The 25302-nt window shown below is 45.2% G+C and overlaps 1 protein-coding gene across 4 annotated transcripts in view; it reads left to right on the forward strand.

Moving 5' to 3' along the window:
* LOC115192766 (cadherin EGF LAG seven-pass G-type receptor 1) overlaps positions 1 to 25302 on the forward strand; it is a 90458-nt gene that overhangs the window by 61747 nt on the left and 3409 nt on the right. The window contains exons 9-31 of one of the 4 annotated variants that reach the window (XM_029751598.1): positions 4932 to 5098; positions 5426 to 5611; positions 5760 to 5873; positions 5980 to 6154; positions 7133 to 7274; positions 7672 to 7792; positions 7899 to 8082; positions 9135 to 9236; positions 9435 to 9529; positions 9645 to 9854; positions 10993 to 11176; positions 11345 to 11497; positions 16362 to 16593; positions 17387 to 17545; positions 19088 to 19214; positions 19315 to 19515; positions 21231 to 21405; positions 21524 to 21636; positions 21737 to 21816; positions 21966 to 22050; positions 22217 to 22342; positions 22622 to 22749; positions 24463 to 24569. In XM_029751598.1, coding sequence (XP_029607458.1) covers positions 4932 to 5098; positions 5426 to 5611; positions 5760 to 5873; positions 5980 to 6154; positions 7133 to 7274; positions 7672 to 7792; positions 7899 to 8082; positions 9135 to 9236; positions 9435 to 9529; positions 9645 to 9854; positions 10993 to 11176; positions 11345 to 11497; positions 16362 to 16593; positions 17387 to 17545; positions 19088 to 19214; positions 19315 to 19515; positions 21231 to 21405; positions 21524 to 21636; positions 21737 to 21816; positions 21966 to 22050; positions 22217 to 22342; positions 22622 to 22749; positions 24463 to 24569 — 3366 coding nt within the window. Of the gene's footprint in view, positions 1 to 4931; positions 5099 to 5425; positions 5612 to 5759; positions 5874 to 5979; positions 6155 to 7132; positions 7275 to 7671; positions 7793 to 7898; positions 8083 to 9134; positions 9237 to 9434; positions 9530 to 9644; positions 9855 to 10992; positions 11177 to 11344; positions 11498 to 16361; positions 16594 to 17386; positions 17546 to 19087; positions 19215 to 19314; positions 19516 to 21230; positions 21406 to 21523; positions 21637 to 21736; positions 21817 to 21923; positions 22051 to 22216; positions 22343 to 22621; positions 22750 to 24462; positions 24570 to 25302 lie in introns of all 4 variants that reach the window. The other 3 variants (XM_029751595.1, XM_029751596.1, XM_029751597.1) reach the window with 3 other exon arrangements.

Below are 25302 nucleotides of genomic sequence, written 5' to 3' on the forward strand. Positions count from 1 at the left end.
TTGAGTCTGAATACTTTACGAATGCACTGTGTGATCGACCGGCTCAATTCGGTCTTATGTACGAAATTTCAAATTGTGTTTTTTACATTGGATAAAAGTAGAGGGTCAGAGCTAGTAAATGGTACACTACCGTTCAAAAGTTTGGGGTCACTTAGAAATGTCCTTGTTTTTGAAAGAAAAGCACATTTTCTGTCCATTAAAATAACATAAAATTGATCAGAAATACAGTGTAGACATTGTTAATGTTGTAAATGACTATTGTAGCTGGAATATCTACATAGGCGTACAGAGACCCATTATCAGCAACCATCACTCCTGTGTTCCAATGGCACGTTGTGTTAGCTAATCCAAGTTTATCATTTTAAAAGGCTAATTGATCATTGGAAAACCATTTCGCAATTATGTTAGCACAGCTGAAAACTGTTGTCTGATTAAAGAAGCAATAAAACTGGCCTTCTTTAGACTAGTTAAGTATCTGGAACAGATACTTAAAATGGCCAGAAACAAAGAACTTTCTTCTGAAACTCGTCAGTCTATTCTTGTTCTGAGAAATGAAGGCTATTCCATGCGAGAAACTGCCAAGAAACTGAAGATCTCGTACAACGCTGTGCACTACTCCCTTCACAGAACAGAGCAAACTGTCTCTAACCAGAATAGAAAGAGGAGTGGTAGGCCCCGGTGCACAACTGAACAAGAGGAGAAGTACATTAGAGTGTCTAGTTTGAGAAACAGACGCCTCACAAGTCCTCAACTGGCAGCTTCATTAAATAGTACCCGCAAAACACCAGTCTCAAATTCAACAGTGAAGAGGTGACGAAAATGGCGCCGGAAGAAATGGCAGCCGTTTTACGGGCGCCCAACCAATTGTGCTATTATACGGGTTTTTTTCAAGTTATTTGTAACTTATTTTGTACATAATGTTTCTGCCACCGTATCTTACGGCAAAAAAGAGATTCTGGATACCAGGACAGCGATCACTCACCTCGGATTAGACAAAGATTTTTTCTTCAACAAGCAGGACGCACAGGACATTCTCCGAACACCTGACAAGGCCAACATCCCAGTTATTTTCAAGAGGAAGAGAAGCAGGTACGGAGGACACAGAGCAGGGTGCATCGTAAGGATCCGCAGAAGGCGAGTGGGAAAGCTGCCGTTACCGTCAATATTACTCGCCAACGTGCAATCACTGGACAATAAATTAGACGAGGTACAATCAGGAATATCCTACCAACGTGACATAAAAAATTGTAACATCTTATGTTTCACGGAATCGTGGCTGAATGATGACATGGATATTCAGCTAGCGGGATATACGCTGCAGTGGCAAGATAGAACAGCACACTCCAGTAAGACGAGGAGGGGGGTCTGTGCATATTTGTAAACAACAGCTGGTGCACGAAATCTAAGGAAGTCTCTAGATTTTGCTCGCCTGAAGTAGAGTATCTTGTGATAAAATGCAGACCACACTATTTTCCTAGATTTTTTTCAGCTATACTTTTCGTGGCTGTTTATTTACCACCACAGACGGATGCTGGTACTAAGACTGCACTCAGTCAACTGTATAAGGAAATAAGCACACGGGAAACCGCTCACCCAGAGGCGGCGCTCCTAGTGGCCAGAGACCTTAATGCAAGGAAACTTAAATCAGTTCTACCTAATTTCTATCAACATGTTAAATGTGCAAGCAGAAAAAAATTCTAGATCACCTGTACTCCACACACAGCGATGCGTACAAAGCTCTCCCTCGCCCTCCAAGTTTTCCACCACAAAACACCTGGAAATGGCCAAAAAGAGTAGAAACAGCTCACCTGCTTTTGACTGTGTCCTCAGACGAAACAGAGAAGTCCTCGTCTGAGAAAGTAGACCAATACGCAGCGGAGTTCGTGTTCATCTTAGAATTTAATTAATCAAGAACGTGAACACTATACAAAAACAAGAAACAAAGAAACACCACAGTACAACAGTCTTGCAGGCTATACTGAAAGCAATGCAAAAACAACTACCCACAAAACACAAAGACAAACACACCCTACTATATAGGACTCCCAATCAATGGCAACTCAACACACCTGCCTTCAATTGGGAGTCCAACCCCAATTAACTATACATAGAACCACAGACATAGACCAGTGACAAACCCCATACACATACATCAACTCCCCTCTGCCACGTCCTGACCAAACTACAATAACCAAATATCCTCTATACGGGTCAGGACGTGACAGTACCCCCCCTCAAAGGTGCAGACCCTGGAATGCACCTACACAAAACACAGAAGAAAAAAAAACAACAACAACAAAAAAATCCCCTAAACAACAAGGGAGGGAAGGGAGGGTGCCTGCCGTCAACGACGGCACTGTGCTACACCCCCCCTCCCCAACCCACCTATATAGGAGGCGGCTCAGGTGCGGGACGTGGACCTCGCTCCACCTTCGGCGTCGCCCACTTAGGTGGCGTCGATGGCTGCGCGGGGCAGACGGACCACTCTGGCTGACCCGGGCAGACAGACCACTCTGCCTGGGCCGGAGGACAGGCGGGCCACTCGGGCTGGGCCGGAGGACAGGCGGGCCACTCGGGCTGGGCCGGAGGACAGGCGGGCCACTCGGGCTGGGCCGGAGGACAGGCGGGCCACTCTGGCAGCTCCGGGCAGACGGGCCACTCTGGCAGCTCCGGGCAGACGGGCCACTCTGGCAGCTCCGGGCAGACGGGCCACTCTGGCTGATCCGGGCAGACGGGCCGCTCGGGCAGCTCCGGGCAGACGGGCCGCTCTGGCAGCTCCGGGCAGACGGGCCACTCTGGCATCTCCTGACTGGCGGGCAGCTCTGGCGGCTCCTGACTGGCGGGCAGGTCTGGCGGCTCCTGACTGGCGGGCAGCTCTGGCGGCTCCTGACTGGCGGGCAGCTCTGGCGACTCCTGACTGGCGGGCAGCTCTGGCGACTCCTGACTGGCGAGCAGCTCTGGCGACTCCTGACTGGCGGGCAACTCTGGCGACTCCTGACTGGCGGGCAGCTCTGGCGACTCCTGACTGGCGGGCAGCTCTGGCGACTCCTGACTGGCGGGCAGCTCTGGCGGCTCCTGACTGGCGGGCAGCTCTGGCGACTCCTGACTGGCGGGCAGCTCTGGCGACTCCTGACTGGCGGGCAGCTCTGGCGACTCCTGACTGGCTGGCGGGCAGCTCTGGCGACTCCTGACTGGCGAGCAGCTCTGGCGACTCCTGACTGGCGGGCAACTCTGGCGACTCCTGACTGGCGGGCAGCTCTGGCGACTCCTGACAGGCGGGCAGCTCTGGCGGCAGACTGGCGAGGCTGGGCTGACGCACTAGATGCCTGATGCGTGGGGCTGGTACAGGACGTGCCAGCCTGGAGACATGCACCTCAAGGCTAGTGCGTGTAGCGGGAAACGCTGGACCGTAGAGGCGCACTGGCGGTCTCAAGCGCAGGGTTGGCATCACCCTTTCAGGTTCAATGCTCACTCTTCCCTGGCACATGCGGGGTGCTGATACTGTGCGTACCGGCCTGAAAATACCAGGCCTCACCACAGCCCCTACCCCAAAGCATGGGACCTGTCCAGTCTGTCTCTGCCCCACAAGGGTACGGGGATCTGGCCTGGGGCTCCATTCTCGCCCCGCCAAACAGCCCTTGTGCTTCCCCCAAAAAATTATTGGGGCTGCCTCTCGGGCTCCCTTACCCGCCGTGTTCCCCAGTCCTCGCCAGAATTCCTCCTCTGCTTGGTCCTGGTATGGTGGGTAGTTCTGTCACAACTGTCTTCGTCCTCAGACGAAACAGAGAAGTCCTCGTCTGAGAAAGTAGACCAATACGCAGCGGAGTTCGTGTTCATCTTAGAATTTAATTAATCAAGAACGTGAACACTATACAAAAACAAGAAACAAAGAAACACCACAGTACAACAGTCTTGCAGGCTATACTGAAAGCAATGCAAAAACAACTACCCACAAAACACAAAGACAAACACACCCTACTAAATAGGACTCCCAATCAAAGGCAACTCAACACACCTGCCTTCAATTGGGAGTCCAACCCCAATTAACTATACATAGAACCACAGACATAGACCAGTGACAAACCCCATACACATACATCAACTCCCCTCTGCCACGTCCTGACCAAACTACAATAACCAAATATCCTCTATACTGGTCAGGACGTGACAGACTGTTATATGTTCAATCTTTCTTTCGATTTTTTTTTCTTTTTTAAGGAATAGTTTCACCACATTAAAACAAGAGTTCAGGTCACTTAACAGGGTTAACCTTAAAGGACAGATGTAAGTAAATCAGTAATCACAAAATAATTATAATCTTCAGAAATTACTTTGTCAAAACAACAAAATGACTAGGGCTTTACAATGATGGTGAAACCTGGAGAAATGTTGTTATTAAGTGGTTTAATAAAATCTTCCTAGAAGTGACATAGGGTTGATGGAGGGACATGTCAAAATGCTGAACATTGGCACTTTAGCAAGCCTTTAATCATAAAATAAATCAAATTTATTGAATTGTCCTTGTGGTCTATATTAAAGGGCACTTCATTTAATATAACAGGCTTTTAAATTTCAACATTGGTTTACAATTTCTACTTACAGTATCAAAGTGACGCAAAAGGCACTCATTTCGTGGAACGACCCATCAATCACCATTTCACGGGAAGCAATGAACAAGTACAGACTCTATCCACAACTTTTACTGCTGAGCTCATCGTCTGCAAGACCATACACACAGAAGAACTACTTGTATGGCAATGATGTAATGATAGCCCCTGGATGTGTTGCCATGGATTTGTAGTCAGGATTTAGTCAGGCTATTTGGAACAAGCCTAGAAAGGACCTAGTAAATAAGTAAAAGTTTACTTGTATTCATTTTACTCTAGTTGGTTCTCCAACTGAAGTGTCCCTATCTGTTTCCCTTCCTCCAGTCATGCCCTCCCCGCAACACTTTGACGGCCATGCCCTGGTGTGGTGGCGAGAGCCAGAGGTCACCATCAGTGTGCCCTGGTACATGGGCTTGATGTTCAGAACCAGGCAGAGCTCTGGCACCCTGCTGCAGGCCAACGCTGGGGACTTCTCCAAGATACACCTTCTGGTGAGTGGAGCGGGGTAGCCCAGAGCCTACACAACACCCAGGGCCTTCCTCCATGTTATTAATGCTGGGTAAAGGCTAAGCTAATGCTATGATAAGGCTAAGCTAATGCTATGATAAGCTTAAGCTAATGCTATGATAAGGTTAAGCTAATGCTATGATAAGGTTAAGCTAATGCTATAATAAGGTTAAGCTAATATGCTGGCGTTAAATGACTCAACTTCATCTTCTCTCTTTCTTGTCACCCCCCCTTTCTCTCATGTCACCCTCCTCTCTCTCCCTCTTTCTCTGCCTTCCATCTGCTTTCGCTCACCATCTTCCTGACTCCAGATCAGCGGCAAACATGTGCGTTTCCAGGTGTTCCTGGGGGTGAAGCGGGTTGCCCTGCTGGACTTCTCTCAGGTCAGGGTGAATGACGGGGAGTGGCACCACGTCCTGGTGGAGCTGAAGACTATCAAAGATGGGAAGGACATCAAATACATGGCCCTGGTATCACTGGACTACGGCATGTTCCAGGTACTCACTGCCTCACTGGCTGGCAGCACCGTATTTGTGTGTTCTGTACTAGTGTTTGTGAATGTAATGGATGATCTAGTGTAATATGGTATGTATGCACAATACACATGGTCTCTGCAAGTGTTCTATGGGTGGGTGCGTTCCACAGAGGTCAGTGGAGATAGGCAACAAGCTGCCAGGTCTGAGGCTGAGGAGTCTGTTTGTGGGGGGGCTGAGGAAGAAGGATGGGACGGTCCAGAGCGGACTCAAGGGCTGCATGCAGGTGAGCCTCACACACACCATATAACTGTACCGTACTCATCTTTAGAAAGCAAAATCAGTCAACACCAACACAGCACTGATGGTCCTCTACTCTCCTATGTTGCCAGGGCGTGCGGATGGGCGAGACGTCCACCAACCTGGCCAACGTCAACATGCTTCAGGGTCAGAAGGTCAGAGTGGAGGATGGTTGTGTGGTGGTCAACCCCTGCACCCCTAACGTCTGCCCTGAGCACAGCCGCTGCACCGACAACTGGAGCTCACACACCTGCATGTGCCTACCCGGTAAGCCCCCTGGATGGGACTCACTAAAATTGACATTTCACTTCCTTATATTATAAAATATATTTTACCAAGACAAATATGATTCATCATGTTCTGAATCGTTCAGTCGGTTCTTTATCCGTCATTTCATAAAAAATAAAAAAATGTTCACCTTTATTTAACCATTTCATTGACAGTATATCCAAATAGTCAGATTTCGTAACCGAATACGTCCGATAATAAGCACCGAGCTCTGTTGACATGGCGGTACAGGTTTCTCATAATAACCTTTTCAGGATTAATATGAAAAGTGTATACTCAAATATGAAAATACTACATGTCATGACTCAAAATTGATATCCATCTTACCTCTATATTGTTTTATGTCCTGCGGGGTTCAAGAAGAAAGATGAAGAGTTCAACAGGTTTTTTCTCTGGCCTCCATTGATTTAATCACCCTAATTCTAGCCATCTGTAACAAGCGTCATTGTAGGTAGACCAAAATGCAGCGGGTATATTTATCATCTTCTTTTATTGAAGGAAAAACAAAACACTTACACAAAACAAACGACAAAAACAGTCCCGTAAGGTGCACAGAATAAACAGGAAACAACCACCCGCAAACACAAGTGAAAACACACATAACTAAATATGGCCTCCAATCAGAGACAACAACAAACAGCTGCCTCTGATTGGAGGTCATTGACAAAACTAACATAGACATAGAAAAACTAGAAAACCCCCATAGAAATAGAAAACATAGAACATTAACCAAAAACTCCGAAACACACTAAACAAACACCCCCTGCCACGCCCTGACCAAACTACAATAACAAACAACCTCTTTTACTGGTCAGGACGTGACACCATCCTACAAGGGTAAAAACTCCAAGAACCTTTGAACGGATTATGATAGAGACATGGGGTTTGGACCATTGGTTGTTTTAGAGGATTATTCACCCATTGTTCAAACGATGCGTTAATATAATTTTTTCCCAGGGTACTTTGGGAGGGACTGTGTGGACGCATGTTTTCTGAATCCCTGTCAGCATGTGTCCACCTGCGTCCACCAGCCCAGCTCCCCCCACGGCTACGGCTGCCAGTGTGGTCACAACTCCTACGGACAATACTGCCAGAACAAGTGAGTACCAACACTGATCTAAGGACAGTTTAGTTTTTTTAGTTTTTGTCTTTTTAGATTCCGTTTTTTTAAACCCCCACCTGCTGTGAGTCAGTGCCAGTTCTGATGTTTCTGGAAAACAATTCACTTTGTTTCAGAGCTTACCCCAGTAACCCCACTTCACCCCTACCGTACCACGCAGCACATTCCATCAACCTCTGTAGTAATTTGGTTTTGTAAACTGTTGCCCCTTGGCTTTGGTATTCGTTGGTGTTAAACAGATTTATAGTAGTTTTGGCATTGGCTTAGCATATTTCAACTCCCTAATGATGTGCTCATGGTTTTAATCGGTGCATCCTTGCTTGCTATGATAAACAGGTTTCTAAGACGAATAACACATAGTTCTGTTGTTCTCCAGAGCCAACCTGCCCTGTGCTCGCGGATGGTGGGGGAACCCTATCTGTGGCCCATGTAACTGTGATGTCAGCAAAGGTTTCAATCGAGACTGCAACAAGACCACTGGGGAGTGCCGCTGTAAGGTACGGAAAAGTATTAACCACACGTAGTCTCTTCTGGGCATGTGTTGTAGCTGTCCCCATTCCCTCCTGTATTGCTTGCTCAGTTCACGCTCTCTCCTGCCTTCAGGATAACTACTACCGGCCCGAGGGAGGGGACACTTGCTACTCCTGTGAGTGTTTCCAGCTTGGCGCCATGTCGCGCTCTTGCCACCCCCACACGGGCCAGTGTCAGTGCAGGACCGGCGTGATCGGGCGCCAGTGTAACCGCTGTGACAACCCCTTTGCCGAGGTCACCTCCAGCGGGTGCATGGGTAAGGATCTTACTAACTCTTACTAACGCGTCTTACCATCTCATTCGCTCCCTGACCCTAACTCATTCGCTCCCTGACCCTAACCCTAACCCTTACTAACTCATTCGCTCCCTGACCCTGATCCTGACCCTAACTCATTAGCTCCCTGACCTCAACCCTTACTAACTCATTGGCTCCCTGATCTTGAACCTAACTCATTAGCTCCCTGACCCCAACCCTTACTAACTCATTGGCTCCCTGACCCTGATCCTGACCCTAACTCATTAGCTCCCTGACCCTAACCCTTACTAACTAATTCGCTCCCTGACCCTGATCCTGACCCTAACTCATTAGCTTCCTGACCCTAACCCTTACTAACTAATTCGCTCCCTGACCCTGATCCTGACCCTAACTCATTAGCTCCCTGACCCCAACTCTTACTAACTCATTGGCTCCCTGACCCTGATCCTGACCCTAACTCATTAGCTCCCTGACCCTAACCCTTACTAACTCATTGGCTCCCTGATCCTGACCCTAACTCATTAGCTTCCTGATCCTAACCCTTGCTAACTCATTGGCTCCCTGATCCTGACCCTAACTCATTAGTTCCCTGATCCTGATCCTGACCTTAACCCCAACCCTTACTAACTCATTAGCTCCCTGACCCTAACCCTTACTAAATCATTGGGTCCCTGATCCTGACCCTAACTCATTAGCTCCCTGACCCTATCCCTTACTAACTCATTAGCTCCCTGACCCTATCCCTTACTAACTCATTAGCTCCCTGATCCTGATCCTGACTCTAACTCATTAGCTCCCTGACCCCAACCCTTACTAAATCATTAGCTCCCTGACCCTAACCCTTACTAAATCATTGGCTCCCTAACCCTAACTCATTGGCTCCCTGACCCTGATCCTGACCCTAACCCCAACCCTTACTAAATAATTTGCTCCCTGACCTTAACCCTTACTAAATCATTGGCTCCCTGACCCTGACCCTAACTCATTGGCTCCCTGACCCTGACCTTAACTCATTGGCTCCTTGTGCTTGGTTGTTCTAATCTCTTCACCAGTTGTATATGAGGGCTGTCCCAAGGCCTTTGATGCAGGGATCTGGTGGCCAATGACCCAGTTTGAACAACCTGCTGCCATGAAGTGTCCCAAGGGATCCACTGGTAAGCACAGCAACCCTTTTCAGAATGGGAAAATGGATTGGAAATGCATATATTTGATAAAAATTTGGCCAGACTATACTGTTCATACTGTTGTTATCCTGTGTCAGCTAAAAGGCAATAGAGGTCAACAGAGAATCGTCACAATCAGTCCTGTTCTTCCTTACCCTTCTCTCCCCATGTCTTTCTCCTCCCCACTAGGCACGGCCATCCGCCACTGCAGCAATGAGAACGGCTGGCTGCCTCCCAATCTCTTCAACTGCACCTCTATCACCTTCTCTCAGCTGAAAAAAGAGGTATGTCTTGATTTAACCTTTATTCAAACCAGGAAGTCCCATTGAGAGTAAAACCCTCCTTTATCAGTGAGACACCTGTCTGACCTCTGACGTCTCCCTGACCTCTGGCCTTCAGGACGAGGAGTTGCACCTCAACAGCTCCAGGATGGACAGTGAAAGGTCAAAGGGCATGGCCAGCATGCTGCGGAGCGCCACCAACCGCACGGAAGACCTCCAGGGCAACGACGTGAAGACGGCCTACAGCCTCCTGACCCGCCTGCTGCAGTACGAGAGCCAACAGCTGGGCTTCGACATGGCCACAACAAGAGACATTCACTTCCATGAGGTGGGCCTCTGGAAACATGCTTCAACTAGTGTTGAATGTTTAGTGCCATTCGGTGCCTTGTAGTGGTCTTCCTCAGCTCTCAAGTAATGTGTTGAGCTTGAAATGATAAGATAGACAGGATAGTTGTGGAGTTAGCTTGTTCATTGGCCTTAGCAACACTGCTACTTACAATGACGTCAGGAACTCATACACTCTTAGAAAAAAGGGTTCCAAGAGAGTTCTTTGGCTCTCCCCATAGGATAAGCCTTTTTGGTTCCAGGTAGAACTCTTTTGGGTTTCATGTAGAACCCTCTATGGAAAGGGTTCTACATGAAACTCAAAAAGGTTCTACCTGGAACCAAAAATAGTTATTCAAAGGGTTCTCATTTGGGGACAGCCGAAGAACCCTTTTAGGTTCTAGATAACACCTTTTTTTCTAAGAGTGTAGAAATATACCCTCAAATAGTTCTCTATCATATGTTTACCCTAAATGTTCTCTCACAGTTTTCAGAGACTCGCTCAAAGTTGAATGAATGACCCACATTGTTAAGCTCAACTGCTTAAGGATCCTACTAGCTTTAAGTCGCTAATAGTTTACACAAATCCTGCTTATACTTGGTGGTACCGGTTTGCTAAGAACCTGTTTTCCCAGTTGGAGATTTCTCCCCCTATAGAAAATGTGATCTAGAGCCTATTATGTGTAAGTAATACAGCGTAATGATTAGCATGTTCTCTATGAGCTTTATTAAGGCTATGACCATACTGGGCGCTGATGGCTAACAGTGTGCATTCTTTGCACCAGACCCAGCTCGATACCAGAAGGTGCATCTGGAAGGGTTTAAGGGATCAAGAACCAATTAGAAAAGAGTGTATTGGGTGATTGAGCCAATGGGAGTAGCAGTTCCCCCAGGGGTGGTGAGATGATGTGTGTACAGTGACTCCCCCCCCATCCTTTATAGGACAGCTCTCCTTTCCTTCTCTTGTTTTCTTCATTTATCTCTGTTCCTTTGGCATTGTTTTCACATGCTTCATTGAGGATATATGATACTGATTATGTATTCTGTTTGTCTCTGATGTATACTGGCCACACAGGCCAATACAGAGTAGTGCATAGTATCGATGTGATGTAGGTGTATGACATGCCCTGTTAATGTTCTAGAACATGGTCCGAGCGGGCAGTGCCATCCTGGACCCTGCTAACAGAGGACACTGGGAGCAGATCCAGCGTTCCGAAGGTGGCACAGCTCTACTACTGCACAGCTTTGAAGAGTACGCCCAAGCCCTAGCCCAAAACATGAGGAAGACCTACCTGAAACCCTTTACTGTTGTCACGGAAAACATGAGTGAGTCCATCTGCAGTGCAATGACACAATTATTTTGTTGCTGTAACATAATTTTCATTACTCATTAATGCACAGTAAGGTTACATTGTGCATTTCAAACAACCTACCACCAATACCTCGTGTGATACAAGCATAATTATCACACATTCTCTCTCTCTGTGCTCACAGTTGTTTCTTTGGATTACTTGGACCCGTCCAGGCCAGAACGGACAAACATACCACATTTCCAAGAGATCCAGGAGGCCTATTCCAAAGAAATGGAATCTTCTGTACGCTTCCCAGAATTCCCAACACAGCAAGAGCAGCCAGAGGAGGTTAAAGGTGGGATTAAAGTAGTAGTACAGCATAGACATTTTGTGGTTCATTACGTCACTTTCACAACGTAAATAGTCAGTTAATTAAAGAGGCAATCTGTGACTGTGACATACATTTTTTTACTTTTAAATGAATGATATATACTCATTCATTATTGAAGATTATAACTTAACGATCAAATCAAAATCAAATGTAAAATCAAATGTATTTATATAACCCTTCTTACATCAGCTGATATATCAAAGTGCTGTACAGAAACCCAGCCTAAAACCCCAAACAGCAAGCAATGCAGGTGTAGAAGCACGGTAGCTAGGAAAAACTCCCTAGAAAGGCCAAAACCTAGGAAGAAACCTAGAGAGGAACCAGACTATGAGGGGTGGCCAGTCCTCTTCTGGCTGTGCTGGGTGGAGATTATAACAGAACATGGCCAAGATGTTCAAATGTTCATAAATGACCAGCATGGTCAAATAATAATAATCACAGTAGTTATCAAGGGTGGAACAGGTCAGCACCTCAGGAGTAAATGTCAGTTGGCTTTTCATAGCTGATCATTGAGAGTATCTCTACCACTCCTGCTGTCTCTAGAGAGTTGAAAACAGCAGGTCTGGGACAGGTAGCACGTCCGGTGAACAGGTCAGGGTTCCATAGCCGCAGGCAGAACAGTTGAAACTGGAGCAGCAGCACGGCCAGTTGGACTGGGGACAGCAAGGAGTCATCATGCCAGGTAGTCCTGAGGCATGGTCCTAGGGCTCAGGTCCTCCAAGAGAGAGAGAAAGAAAGAAAGAGCGAAAGAGAGAATTAGAGAGAGCATACTTAAATTCACACAGGACACCTGATAAGACAGGAGAAATACTGCAGATATAACAAACGGATCCTAGCCCCCCGACACATAAACTACTGCAGCATAAATACTGGAGGCTAAGACAGGAGGGGTCAGGAGACACTGTGGCCCCATCCGATGATACCCCCGGACAGGGCCAAACAGGCAGGATATAACCCCACCCACTTTGCCAAAGCACAGCCCCCACACCACTAGAGGGATATCTTCAACCACCAACTTACAATCCTAAGACAAGGCCGAGTATAGCCCACAAAGATGTCTGCCACAGCACAACCCAGGGGGGGGGGGGGGCGCCAACCCAGACAGGAAGACCACGTCAGTTACTCAACCCACTCAAGTGACGCACCCCTCCTAGGGACGGCATGGAAGAGCACCAGTAAGCCAGTGACTCAGCCCCTGTAATAGGGTTAGAGGCAGAGAATCCCAGTGGAGAGAGGGGAACCGGCCAGGCAGAGACAGCAAGGGCGGTTCGTTGCTCCAGTGCCTTTCCGTAAACCTTCACACTCCTGGGCCAGGCTACACTCAATCATATGACCTACTGAAGAGATGAGTCTTCAGTAAAGGCTTAAAGGTTGAGACCGAGTCTGCGTCTCTCACATGGGTAGGCAGACCATTCCATAAATATGGAGCTCTATAGGAGAAAGCCCTGCCTCCAGCTGTTTGCTTAGAAATTCTAGGGACAATTAGGAGGCCTGCGTCTTGTGACCGTAGCGTACGTGTAGGCATGTATGGCAGGACCAAATCGGAAAGATAGGTAGGAGAAAGCCCATGTAATGCTTTGTAGGTTAGCAGTAAAACCTTGAAATCAGCCCTTGCCTTAACAGGAAGCCAGTGTAGGGAGGCTAGCACTGGAGTAATACGATCACATTTTTTGGTTCTAGTCAGGATTCTAGCAGCCGTATTTAGCACTAACTGAAGTTTATTTAGTGCTTTATCCAGGTAGCCGGAAAGTAGAACATTGCAGTAGTCTAACCTAGAAGTAACAAAAGCATGGATACATTTTTCTGCATCATTTTTGGACAGAAAGTTTCTGATTTTTGCAATGTTACGTAGATGGAAAAAAGCTGTCCTTGAAACAGTCTTGATATGTTCGTCAAACGAGAGATCAGGGTCCAGATTAACGCCAAGGTCCTTCACAGTTTTATTTGAGACGACTGTACAACCATCAAGATTAATTGTCAGATTCAACAGAAGATCTCATTGTTTCTTGGGACCTAGAACAAGCATCACTGTTTTGTCCGAGTTTAAAAGTAGAAAGTTTGCAGCCATCCACTTCCTTATGTCTGAAACACAGGCTTCTAGCGAGGGCAATTTTGGGGCTTCACCATGTTTCTGTCACGACTTCCGCCGAGGTCGGTCCCTCTCCTTGTTCGGGCGGCGTTCGGCGGTTGACGTCACCAGTCTTCTAGCCATCGCCGATCCACCTTTCATTTCCATTTGTTTTGTCTTGTTTCCCGCACAGCTGGTTTGCATTCCCTCATTACTCATCTTGCATATAACCCTCTGTTTCCCCCCATGTCTGTGTGTGGAATTGTTATGTGTAAATGTATGTGTACTCCAGGCTGGTTTGCGCCGGGTTATTGTAACCCGTGCATGGTTAGTTTTCTGAGTGCCGTGTTTTGTTCGCCTCAATAAAGGGCTCCGTTTGCTCTGCATTTCTTCTCTCCTGCACCTGACTTCCCTGCAGCCAGTTACGCACTCCTTTACAGTTTCCTTGAAATGTACAGCTGTGTGTCATCCACATAGCAGTGAAAGTTAACATTATGTTTTCGAATGACATCCCCAAGAGGTAAAATATATAGTGAAAACAATAGTGGTCCTAAAACGGAGTGGAGTCACAAGTGGAGTCTCAGTGCTATGATGGGGTCTAAAACTAGACTGAAGCATTTCGTATACATTGTTTGTCTTCAGGAAGGCAGTGAGTTGCTGCGCAACCGCTTTTTCAAAACATTTTCAGAGGAATGGAAGATTCGATATAGGCCGATAGTTTTTTATATTTTCTGGGTCAAGGTTTGGCTTTTTCAAGAGAGGCTTTATTCCTGCCACTTTTACTGAGTTTGGTACACCTCCGGTGGATAGAGAGCCGTTTATTATGTTCAACATAGGAAGGCCAAGCGCAGGAAGCAGCTCTTTCAGTAGTTTAGTTGGAATAGGGTCCAGTATGCAGCTTGAAGGTTTAGGGCCATGATTATTTTCATCATTGTGTCAAGAGATATAGTACTAAAACACTTGAGTGTCTCCCTTGATCCTAGGTCCTGGCAGAGTTGTGCAGACTCAGGACAACTGAGCTTTGGAGGAATACGTAGATTTAAAGAGGAGTCCGTAATTTGCTTTCTAATGATCATGATCTTTTCCTCAAAGAAGTTCATGAATTTATTACTGCTGAAGTGAAAGTCATCCTCTCTTGGGGAATGCTGCTTTTTAGTTAGCTTTGCGACAGTATCAAAAATAAATTTTGGATTGTTCTTATTTTCCTTAATTAAGTTGTAAAAATAGGATGATCGAGCAGCAGTGAGGGCTCTTCGATACTGCACGGTACTGTCTTTCCAAGCTAGTCGGAAGACTTCCAGTTTGGTGGGGCGCCATTTCCAGTCCAATTTTCTGGAAGCTTGCTTCAGAGCTCGGGTATTTTCTGTATACCAGGGAGCTAGTTTCTTATGACAATGTTTTTAGTTTTTAGGGGTGCAACTGCATCTAGGGTATTGTGCAAGGCTAAATTGAGTTCCTCAGTTAGGTGGTTAACTGATTTTTGTCCTCTGACGTCCTTGGGTAGGCAGAGGGAGTCTGGAAGAGCATCAAGGAATCTTTGGGTTGTCTGAGAATTTATAGCACGACTTTTGATGCTCCTTGGTTGGGGTCTGAGCAGATAATTTGTTGCGATTGCAAACGTAATAAAATGTTGGTCCAATAGTCCAGGATTATGAGCAAAAACATTAAGATCCACAACATTTATTCCATGGGACAAAACTAGGTCCAGAGTATGACTGTGGCAGTGAGTAGGTTCGGAGACATGTTGGACAAAACCCACTGAGTCGATGATGTCTCCGAAAGCCTTTTGGAGTGGGTCTGTGGACTTTTCGATGTGAATATTAAAGTAATCAAAAATTAGAATATTATCTGCTATGACTACAAGGTCCGATAGGAATTCAGAGAACGCAGTGAGGAACGCTGTATATGGCCCAGGAGGCCTGTAAACAGTAGCTATAAAAAGTGATTGAGTAGGCTGCATAGATTTCATGACTAGAAGCCTTTTTTTGTAAATTGAAATTTGCTATCGTAAATGTTAGCAACACCTCCGCCTTTGCGGGAGGCGCGGGGGATATGGTCACTAGTGTAACCAGGAAGTGAGGCCTCATTTAACACAGTAAATTCATCAGACTTAAGCCATGTTTCAGTCAGGCCAATCACATCAAGATTATGATCAGTGATTAGTTCATTGACTATAACTGCCTTTGAAGTGAGGGATCTAACATTAAGTAGCCCTATTTTGAGATGTGAGGTATCACGATCTCTTTCAATAATGGCAGGAATGGAGGAGGTCTTTATTCCAGTGAGATTGCTAAGGCGAACACCGCCATGTTTAGTTTTGCCCAACCTAGGTCGAGGCACAGACACGGTCTCAATGGGGATAGCTGAGCTGACTACACTGACTGTGTTAGTGGCAGACTCCACTAAGCTGGCAGGCTGGCTAACAGCCTGCTGCCTGGCCTGCACCCAATTTCATTGTGGAGCTAGGGGAGTTAGAGCCCTGTCTATGTTCGTAGATAAGATGCAGCAGTCTCCCCATTCTCATCTGCCCTGTCTATGTTTGAAGATAAGATATAGCAGTCTCTCCATTCTCATCTTTCAACTGTTCGCTAAAACAATTGTGCGGTGGCCACTTTGTTATTGTTTTAACTGCAGATTACCCCTTTAAGTCTGAGCTGTTGTACTGTATAAACAGTTGGTCAAGTTTTTCAACCAGTCTGCTAGTTTTTATGTGAGATTCATTCATTCATTCATTCATTCATCATTCATTCATTGTCATAGTATCGGTTTCAATCGTTATAGCAGTCTCGATAGCAGCAGCCACAGACGCAACAGCCATAAACGTGCCCCCTGTCCAGGCTGAATCCACCACCGTGGGTCACCAGGCATCTGCCAAGAAAATGCGTCGTCACGCTGAGGTCCCAGGCCTTCTCCCTGTTGCCGTGGTGATCATCTATAGGACCCTGGGACAGCTACTTCCTGAGAACTTCGACGTTGATCGCAGGAGCCTGAGGTATTGTTTACCACTGGGAATGCTGGGTTTGGTTTTTGCCTAGTTTTCCTTGTGATATATGTTTTTATGCTACCTCACTATAGGCCAGGGATGTGGCTATAGGCCAGGGATATGCAACTTTGAAGGGCCGCAGTGGCTCGCGGGTCTGTGTACCCACATCCACACCTAGCGAAACAAAACATTTTAGCGGCCCTCTTGACAGCGGAGAGAAAAAAGTATTATTTAATTTCCTGCAATTCTTAAAATGTTGCCATGGGCGTAGAGAAAAGTGTGCAGTTTTAAAGCAAGTTTACTGCAATTCTACACATTTTGCCATAGGGCGGACAGAAGATTTAGCAATTTTTTTATAACAAATTTCATGCAATTCTATGCATTTTGCCATGGGGCGGACAGAAGATTTAGCAATTTTTTATAACAAATTTCCATGCAATTCTACAAATTTTGCAATGGGGCAGAGAGAAAACTTTGCCGTTTTTAATATGATAACTTAGTGAGAGTGGCTAACAAAATCAATGGGGCCCTCCGATTGGTAATTTGACCATGATTACTACAAGTTTAGATAGCTGGCTAGACTACTGTATCAATCAACAACAAAAAATGACCTGACATGGGCTAATTGAGTGACTGTCAGTGACTAACATACCAAGAGAAGAACTGCTGATACACAACCACATTTTTTTGGGGGGGGGGCACCATTTTCCCTGCTATAGGCCCTTGTGGAAAGTCACTCTCGACATGAACATCTCTTGTATGACTAAAGTCAATGTAAACATAAATGTGTGTGTGTGTTTAGACTCCCCAAGCGGCCCATCATCAACACACCTATTGTGAGCACTGTGGTCTACAGCGAGGGGGTGCCTCTTCTGGCACAGCCCATCACACTCGAATACACACTACTGGAGACAGAGGAGAGGACCAAACCTGTCTGTGTCTACTGGAATCATTCCATCCCGTAAGGAAAAGCATACCTATCAATACTCTTACTCAGATCGTAAATTTAGAATGGAGTTTAGCTTGATTATGTTCAAGAACATACAGTATCTGTCAAAAGTTTGGACACACCTACACATTCAAGGGTTTTTCTTTATTTGTACTATTTTCTACATTGTAGAATAATAGTGAATATAACAAAACTATGAAATAACACATATGGAATCATGTAGTAACCAAAAAAAGTGTTAAACCAAAATATATTTATATTTTAGATTCTTCAAAGTAGCTACCCTTCGCCTTGATGACAGCTTTGCACAATCTTGGTATTCTCTCAACCAGCATCACCTGGAATGCTTTTCCAACAGTCTTGAAGGAGTTCCCACATATGCTGAGCACTTGCTGGCTGCTTTTCCTTCATTCTGCAGTCCAACTCTTCCATAACCATCTCAATTGGGTTGAGGTCGGTTGATTGTGGACCAGATGGGATGGCGTATCGCTGCAGAATGCTGTGGTAACCATGCTGGTTAAGTATGCCTTGAATTCTAAATAAATCACTGACAGTGTCACCAGCAAAGCACCATCACACCTCCTCCTCCATGCTTTACGGTGGGAACCACACATGCGGAGATCATCCGTTCACCTACTCTGCGTCTACAAAGACACAGCGGTTAGAACCAAAAATCGTAGATTTCCACCGTTCTAATGTCCATTGCTCATGTTTCTTGGTCCAAGCAAGTCTCTTCTTATTATTGGTGTCCTTTTGTAGTAGTTTCTTTGCAGCAATTCGACCATGAAGGCCTGATTCATAAAGTCTTCTCTGAACAGTTGATGTTGAGATGTGTCTGTTACTTGAACTCTGTGAAGCATTTATTTGGCCAGCAATTTCTGAGACTGGTACCTCGAATGAACTTGGCCTCTGCAGCAGAGGTAACTCTGGGTCGTCCTTTCCTGTGGCGGTCCTCATGAGAGCAAGTTTCATCAAAGCACTTGATGGTTTTTGCGACTGCACTCGAAGGAACTTTAAAAGTTCTTGAAATTTTCCGTATTGACTGACCTTCATGTCTTAAAGTAGTGATGGACTGTCATTTCTCTTTGCTTGTTTGAGCTGTTCTTGCCATAATATGGACTCAGTCTTTTACTAAATAGGGCTATCTTCTGTATACCACCCCTACCTTGTCACAACACAACTTATTGGCTCAAACGCATAAAAAAGGAAAGACATTCCACAAATGAACTTTTAACAAGGCACACCTGTTAATTGAAATGCATTCCTGGTGACTACCTCATGAAGCTGGTTGAGAGAATGCCAAGAGTGTGCAAAGCTGTCATCAAGGCAAAGGGTGGCTGCTTTGAAGAAAATATAAAATATATTTTGATTTGTTTAACACTTTTTTGGTTACTACATGATTTCATATGTGTTATTTCATAATTTGATGTCTACACTATTATTCTACAATGTAGAAAATAGTAAAAATAAAGAAAAACCCTTGAATGAGTAGATGTGTCCAAACTTTTGACTGGTACTGTAAATCATATAAAACAATATCTATTTTGGGTCCAGATTTCAAGGAACGGGAGGCTGGTCTGCCAAGGGGTGTGAGCTGGTGTTCAGGAACAGCACCCACATCAGCTGCCAGTGCAGTCACATGTCCAGCTCTGCTGTGCTCATGGACATCTCCAAGAGAGAGGTACCACCCCGAGCCCCCTACCAAACATTCAGTTATGGTGACTCAGCTTATGTTAACTTCTATTATTTGATCTTACCCCTGGCCGTGTTTACCTCCTCAGCATGGAGAGGTCTTGCCCCTGAAGATCATCACCTACACCACGGTGTCAGCCTCGCTGGTGGCCCTCCTCATCACCTTCCTCCTGCTGGCCATTCACCGGAAGCTCCGCTCTAACCTCCACAGCATACACAAGAACCTGGTGGTGTCAATCTTCCTCTCCCAGCTCGTCTTACTCTTCGGAATCAATCAGACTGAAAATGCGGTGAGGCCCTTGCACACAACCCTGAGGCACACCCAAAATACACTTTATTTTGTCTTATTGCATTATTATATACTGTCGACTTGTCAATATACACTACATGACCAAAAGTATGCTCGTCGAACATCTCATTCCAAAATCATGGGCATTAATATGGAGTTGGTACCCCAATTCTCTGGGAAGGCTTTCCACTAGATGTTGGAACATTGCTATGGGGACTTGCTTCCATTCCGCCACAAGAGCATTAGTGCAGTTGGGCACTGATGTTGGGCGATTAGGCCTGCACGCAGTCAGCGTTCCAATTCATCCCAAATGTGTTCGATGGGGTTGAGGTCAGGGCTCTGTGCAGGCCAGTCAAGTTCTTCTACACCGATCTTGACAAACCATTTCTGTATGGACCTCGTTTGTGCACAGGGGCATTGTCATGATGAAACAGGAAAGGGCCTACCCCAAACTGTTGCCACAAGGTTGGAAGAACAGAATCGCCTTAAATGTCATTGCATGCTATAACGTTAAGATTTCCCTTCACTGGAACTAAGGGGCCTAGCACGAACATGAAAATCAGCCCCAGACCATTATTCCTCCTCCAACAAACTGTACAGTTGGCACTATGCAATGGGGCAGGTAATGTTCTTCTGGCATCCACCAAACCCAGATTAATCTGTCGGACTGCCAGATGGTGAAGCGTGATTCATCATTCCAGAGAATGTGTTTCCACTGCTCCAGAGTCCAATAGCAGCGAGCTTTATACCACTCCAGCCGACGCTTGGCATTGTGGTGATCTTAGGCTTGTGTGCGGCTGCTCAGCCATGGAAACCCATTTTATGAAGCTCCCGACAAACATTTATTGTGCTGAAAATTGGTAGTGAGTGTTGCAACCGAGGACAGATGTTTTTTTGAAGGGATGTCCACATACTTTTGTACATATGGTGTACCTGCAGTCTACCCCCCTACCCTTCTCGCCGGGGAAAGGCCATTCTGTGCCATATCTGCCAGGGCACCAAGGCCATTTTCTAGGGCACCAAGGCCATTTTCTAGGGCACCAAGGCCATTTTCTAGGGCACCAAGGCCATTTTCTAGGGCACCAAGGCCATTTTCCAGGGCACCAAGGCCATTTTCTAGGGCACCAAGGCCATTTTCTAGGGCACCAAGGCCATTAACCAAAATAGCCATTTAAATTGATTTGAAAACCAAAAACAGTAGCTATTCTGTTAAGAAAAACATAAGTGTATGTAAATAAATAATTAGCCTACATGTCAAAGTGCGTAGGTGATAGCCTATGCGTATTGGCTACAGCCTGCCCTGTCCAGGCCAATGCTGACATGAGGAAGGCTAGTCCCCCTTGAGTACATTTTAGTCATTTAGCAGACACTCTTATCCAGGGTGACTTACAGGAGCAATTAGGGTTAAATGCCTTGCTCAAGGGCACATCAACAGATTTGTCAGTTAGTTGGCTCGGGGATTCAAACCAGCAACCTTCCAATTACTGGCCCAACACTCCAAACAGCAGTGCTAAGTGGCTTTATCTTTGATAATAATAGTTCTGTGTCTGTTTGGCAATGTGTGGATTTGGCCTCAGCCATTGCATTGTGTTCTGTTGTTATAGATTAGCAGTTACTGAACCAGACTTAGTTCACAGACAGCTTAAATAACAATTAGCACAGTTGGCTTTCAAAACAGTGGCTTTAATCATCTTTCCCTACCTCTCTGTCCCTCAGTTCATGTGTACAGTGGTAGCCATCCTGCTCCACTACTTCTACATGTGTAAGTTTGCCTGGATGTTGGTGGTGGGCCTTCACATCTACCGCATGCTGACTGAAGTCAGGAACATCAACCATGGCCGCATGAGGTTTTACTACGCCATTGGCTGGGGCATTCCTGCCATTATCACAGGTGAGTGAGAGACACACACACACACACATGCATGCAAAGACAGAGAGGGACACTGATGCATTGAAACAACATAATCTGGAAGCACATGCTCACTGTGTGTGTTTTTCCTCTCTTGTAGGCCTGGCGGTAGGGTTGGACCCTGAGGGCTATGGGAACCCAGACTTCTGTTGGATTTCTGTCCACGACACACTCATCTGGAGTATCGCTGGGCCCATCGCTATAGTAGTACTGGTGAGTGTGTATGTAGACGCTGTTTATTTGTTGGACTATACTGGATTGGTTCTGGCCAGTGGATTATATTATTCATCTCCATCTCATGTATCTCCCATAGGTCAACATTGCTTTATTCTTCATGGCCGCCAATGCCTCATGCGGAAAAAGACAGTGGACATTTGAGAAGACTGGAGCAATGTGAGTACTTCGAGACAGGATAACCATGTAGAGTTAGAAAATAGTTAGCATGTAGCATACCATGTTGGCTGGATTCCATTCAAACATAACAAACATTTCCTCTCTAGCTGTTCCCTACATGTAGCCTTCCTCCTCCTGTTGCTCCTCAGTGTGACCTGGCTCCTGGGCCTCATGGCGGTCAACAGTGACATCCTCTCCCTACACTACCTCTTTGCCATCTTCAGCTGCCTTCAGGTACTTGGCTTTTTGGCTTGTCAAAAACAGTGCTTCAAAAAGCCTTACTGTGGGTATATTTATCTGATGTGCAATTATCCATCTCTCTCTCTCTCTCTCTCTCTCTCTCTCTCTCTCTCTCTCTTCTCTCTCTCTCTCTCTCTCTCTCTCTCTCTCTCTCTCTCAGGGTGTGTGCATATTCTTCTTCCACTGTGTTTTCAACAAGGAGGTGAGGACCAACCTAATGAACATCCTCACAGGGAGGAAATCCATAGTGGAGGAGCCTACTGCCACCCACTCCACTCTCCTCACAGTGAGTACACACCAGTCCATAGTTAAGTGTAGTATACCTGTACATTTATGTTGAGAAATTAGTTATGAGTTGTATCGGGCGGCAGGCAGCCTAGCGGTTAAGAGCACTGGGCCAGTAACCGAAATGTCACTTGTTCGAATCCCCGATCCGACTAGTTGAAAGATCTGTCAATGTGCCCTTGAGGAAGCCACTTAACCCTAATTGCTCTTGTAAGTCACTCTGGATAAGAGTGTCTGCTGAATGACTACAATTTAGTTTATTACTTCTTTGTGTCCCCAGCGTTCACTGAACGCTAAGCATTCGTACACAGAGGAGGACAGTCTGTACCGCACGGCCATCGGAGAGTCCACTGCCTCCCTGGACAGCACAGTTAGATCAGTCCGCAGCTTCAGCAGAAGCCAGGCCAGGTGACTTACTGGGTGGGAACTGGGTTCTACTTAGCTAACAGATTGTGCCGGGCTAATGTGATGCTCTATTAGCCGTTACAGGTTAGGTGCTGTTTGGCGTAGCACAGATCATTTTCTATCAACCTTAACTTGGCGATACTTCCTCAATTCCCAACATGGAAGACAACCAACGTCTTCTAAATGTCCATGTCTAGTTGCAGGGACTTGGTTTGAATTTAGAAAATTCACCATGAAGTAATCCAACAATGTGTATGCCGCCATCTTGTCTATTTCAAATCTTCTCTCATTGATCAAGACAGGTTATTGTCATCATGACATGCGTTACTTTGGGGTGGACCCACCTGTCTCAATCGATGAGAGAAAATTTGAGATAGACAAGATGGTGGCGGACACATTGTTGGACTACTTAAAGTGGAACTGACAGCGCCTTAACTACTTTGCAGATATGAAACAAACAGATAATCATAATATCAGTCAAAAATATCAAATGTCCAGTATATACTACAAAATCAACTTTATAAGAGGTTTAAAAAATAGGTTATATTTGACAAAGAAATTCCATGATGTAGAGTATGGCATTGTTGGCCGAATAAATTACATTTGTTGGTAGTCCAAAAAATATTGCTCTCAGGTTGTAAATCACAGCTGTCCAAGTATATATTTTGCTGCCTCCACCCATTCGGGATGCACTTTTTCATTTTCAATTACTCAATATTTTGGATATAAACTTACGAATTTAACTAAGGCATGCATATCTCTTAGTTGTCAATCAAATGTATTTGGCATCTATCAAATGGGCGGGCAGGCATTTTCCATTCAGTTGTCACAACGTGGGTTGGGACAAGCATGCATTTGCTGGCAAGCTGCAGAAGGTGAGCAGGCTACTATTCCCCATTGTTTATCAGTGACATTTTTATGGCCAACTACAAACGGAAAAAATTTCTGAGAGTTTATCTACTCTTGCCTCATTAGATTTTAGCTCATCCCTCTCTGGCTAACATTATATGTTTATCGTAGGGAGGGAGAATAACCTCCTGTTCATGGTTGTCTGATCAATAGGACTGTAAAGTTCCCAAATGTAAGAGGACACCCTTGGTATTTAAATATTTGCAGAAATCCATTCAGGTGTATTTTCCATATTGTAAAATGTAAAAAAAAAAAAAAGTCATATTCTTTCTGGGGGTGTATATGAACACATTTTTATAAGATGGCATGTTGATAAAACCCTGTCCGTTCCACTTTAGTGGAGAATTTTTAAATTTACTTTAATAATGGAACATTTTCTAAAATTCAAACAAACCCCCTGCAGCTAGACGTGAAGGTTTAGAAGACATTAGATTTCTTCCAAGTCGGGAATTGAGGAAGAACCGACAAGTTAAGGTTTGTTGAAAATTATATTTTCTATCTCAAAAAGTACCTACCTAATAACACCCATCAGCCAGCTGGAACAGAGTAATGGTCTGACTAGGCAATATTTTTAATGGCTAGGTTCTACTTAGGTTTGCAAAACTCCAGTAACCTTCCCAAAATTCCCCGATTTTTCAAGATTTTCAAGATTCTGGATTTCATGCTTATTCCTTCCTGATTCAGGGAATCTTCCAACCAGAATTTCTGGAAAACCTGGGAATTTTAGGAAAGTTAATGGAATATCGTGACCACATTTCATACTCAAGTTATTATTTCTGTACTCATCATGTCTCCTTCTTCCAACAGGAACAGCTCAGGGCAGAAGCGCACAACATCCTCCGGCTCAGCCAAAAAGAGTTCCCATGGGGAGGGAGACTCCTCCATCTTCCTCTGCAAGCGCTCCAAGAGAGATGGTACAAGTCCTATATAGTTACATTGAGTGTCATCAAATTTGATTGGTTACATACATGTGTTTAGCAGATGTAATTGCGGGTGTAGCGAAATGCATGTAACAGGGAATATTAATGCATCCGAATGTCTCAATAATTTACGTGCCATTGGCTGCTCAGGCCTATAGAGTGGTGAGGAGAAGGACTCTACCGTGTCCGGAAGTGAATTCACCATTCATTTTCGGGATTCAGGGTTCACTCATACACCGTTTTAAGCTTTGTTTTACTATTGACCGTTTCAGCTGATTTCGGGATTGTATATCGATTCGCTCTTAAATATTAGTCATCTGATGTATTTGTTTCAGTCTCTGAATTGTTTAATAAAACTTTTCGCGTCCAGCTCTTGATATCAGGGCATAACAATATAATTTGTCTCCTGAATTAGCCTAGCATGCATAGCGTACGGTGCCTTCAGAAAGTATTCACACCCCTTGACTTATTCCACATTTTGTTGTGTTACAGCCTGAATTCAAAATGGGTTAAATAAATTAAAACATCGCACCCATATACTGTGTACACAATACCCCATAAGGAAAGTAAAAACATATTTTTAGATGTATTTATTTTTTAATTAAAGACATAAATATTTCATTTACATAAATATTCACAACCCTGAGTCAAAATATGTTAAAAAAGTCAAGGGGTGTGAATACTTTCTGAAGGCGCTGTATACCTGGTCCCGAGCTTGTTTTCCCTG

The sequence above is a fragment of the Salmo trutta genome, chromosome 4 (genome assembly GCF_901001165.1).
Source record: "Salmo trutta chromosome 4, fSalTru1.1, whole genome shotgun sequence".
NCBI lineage: Eukaryota > Metazoa > Chordata > Actinopteri > Salmoniformes > Salmonidae > Salmo > Salmo trutta.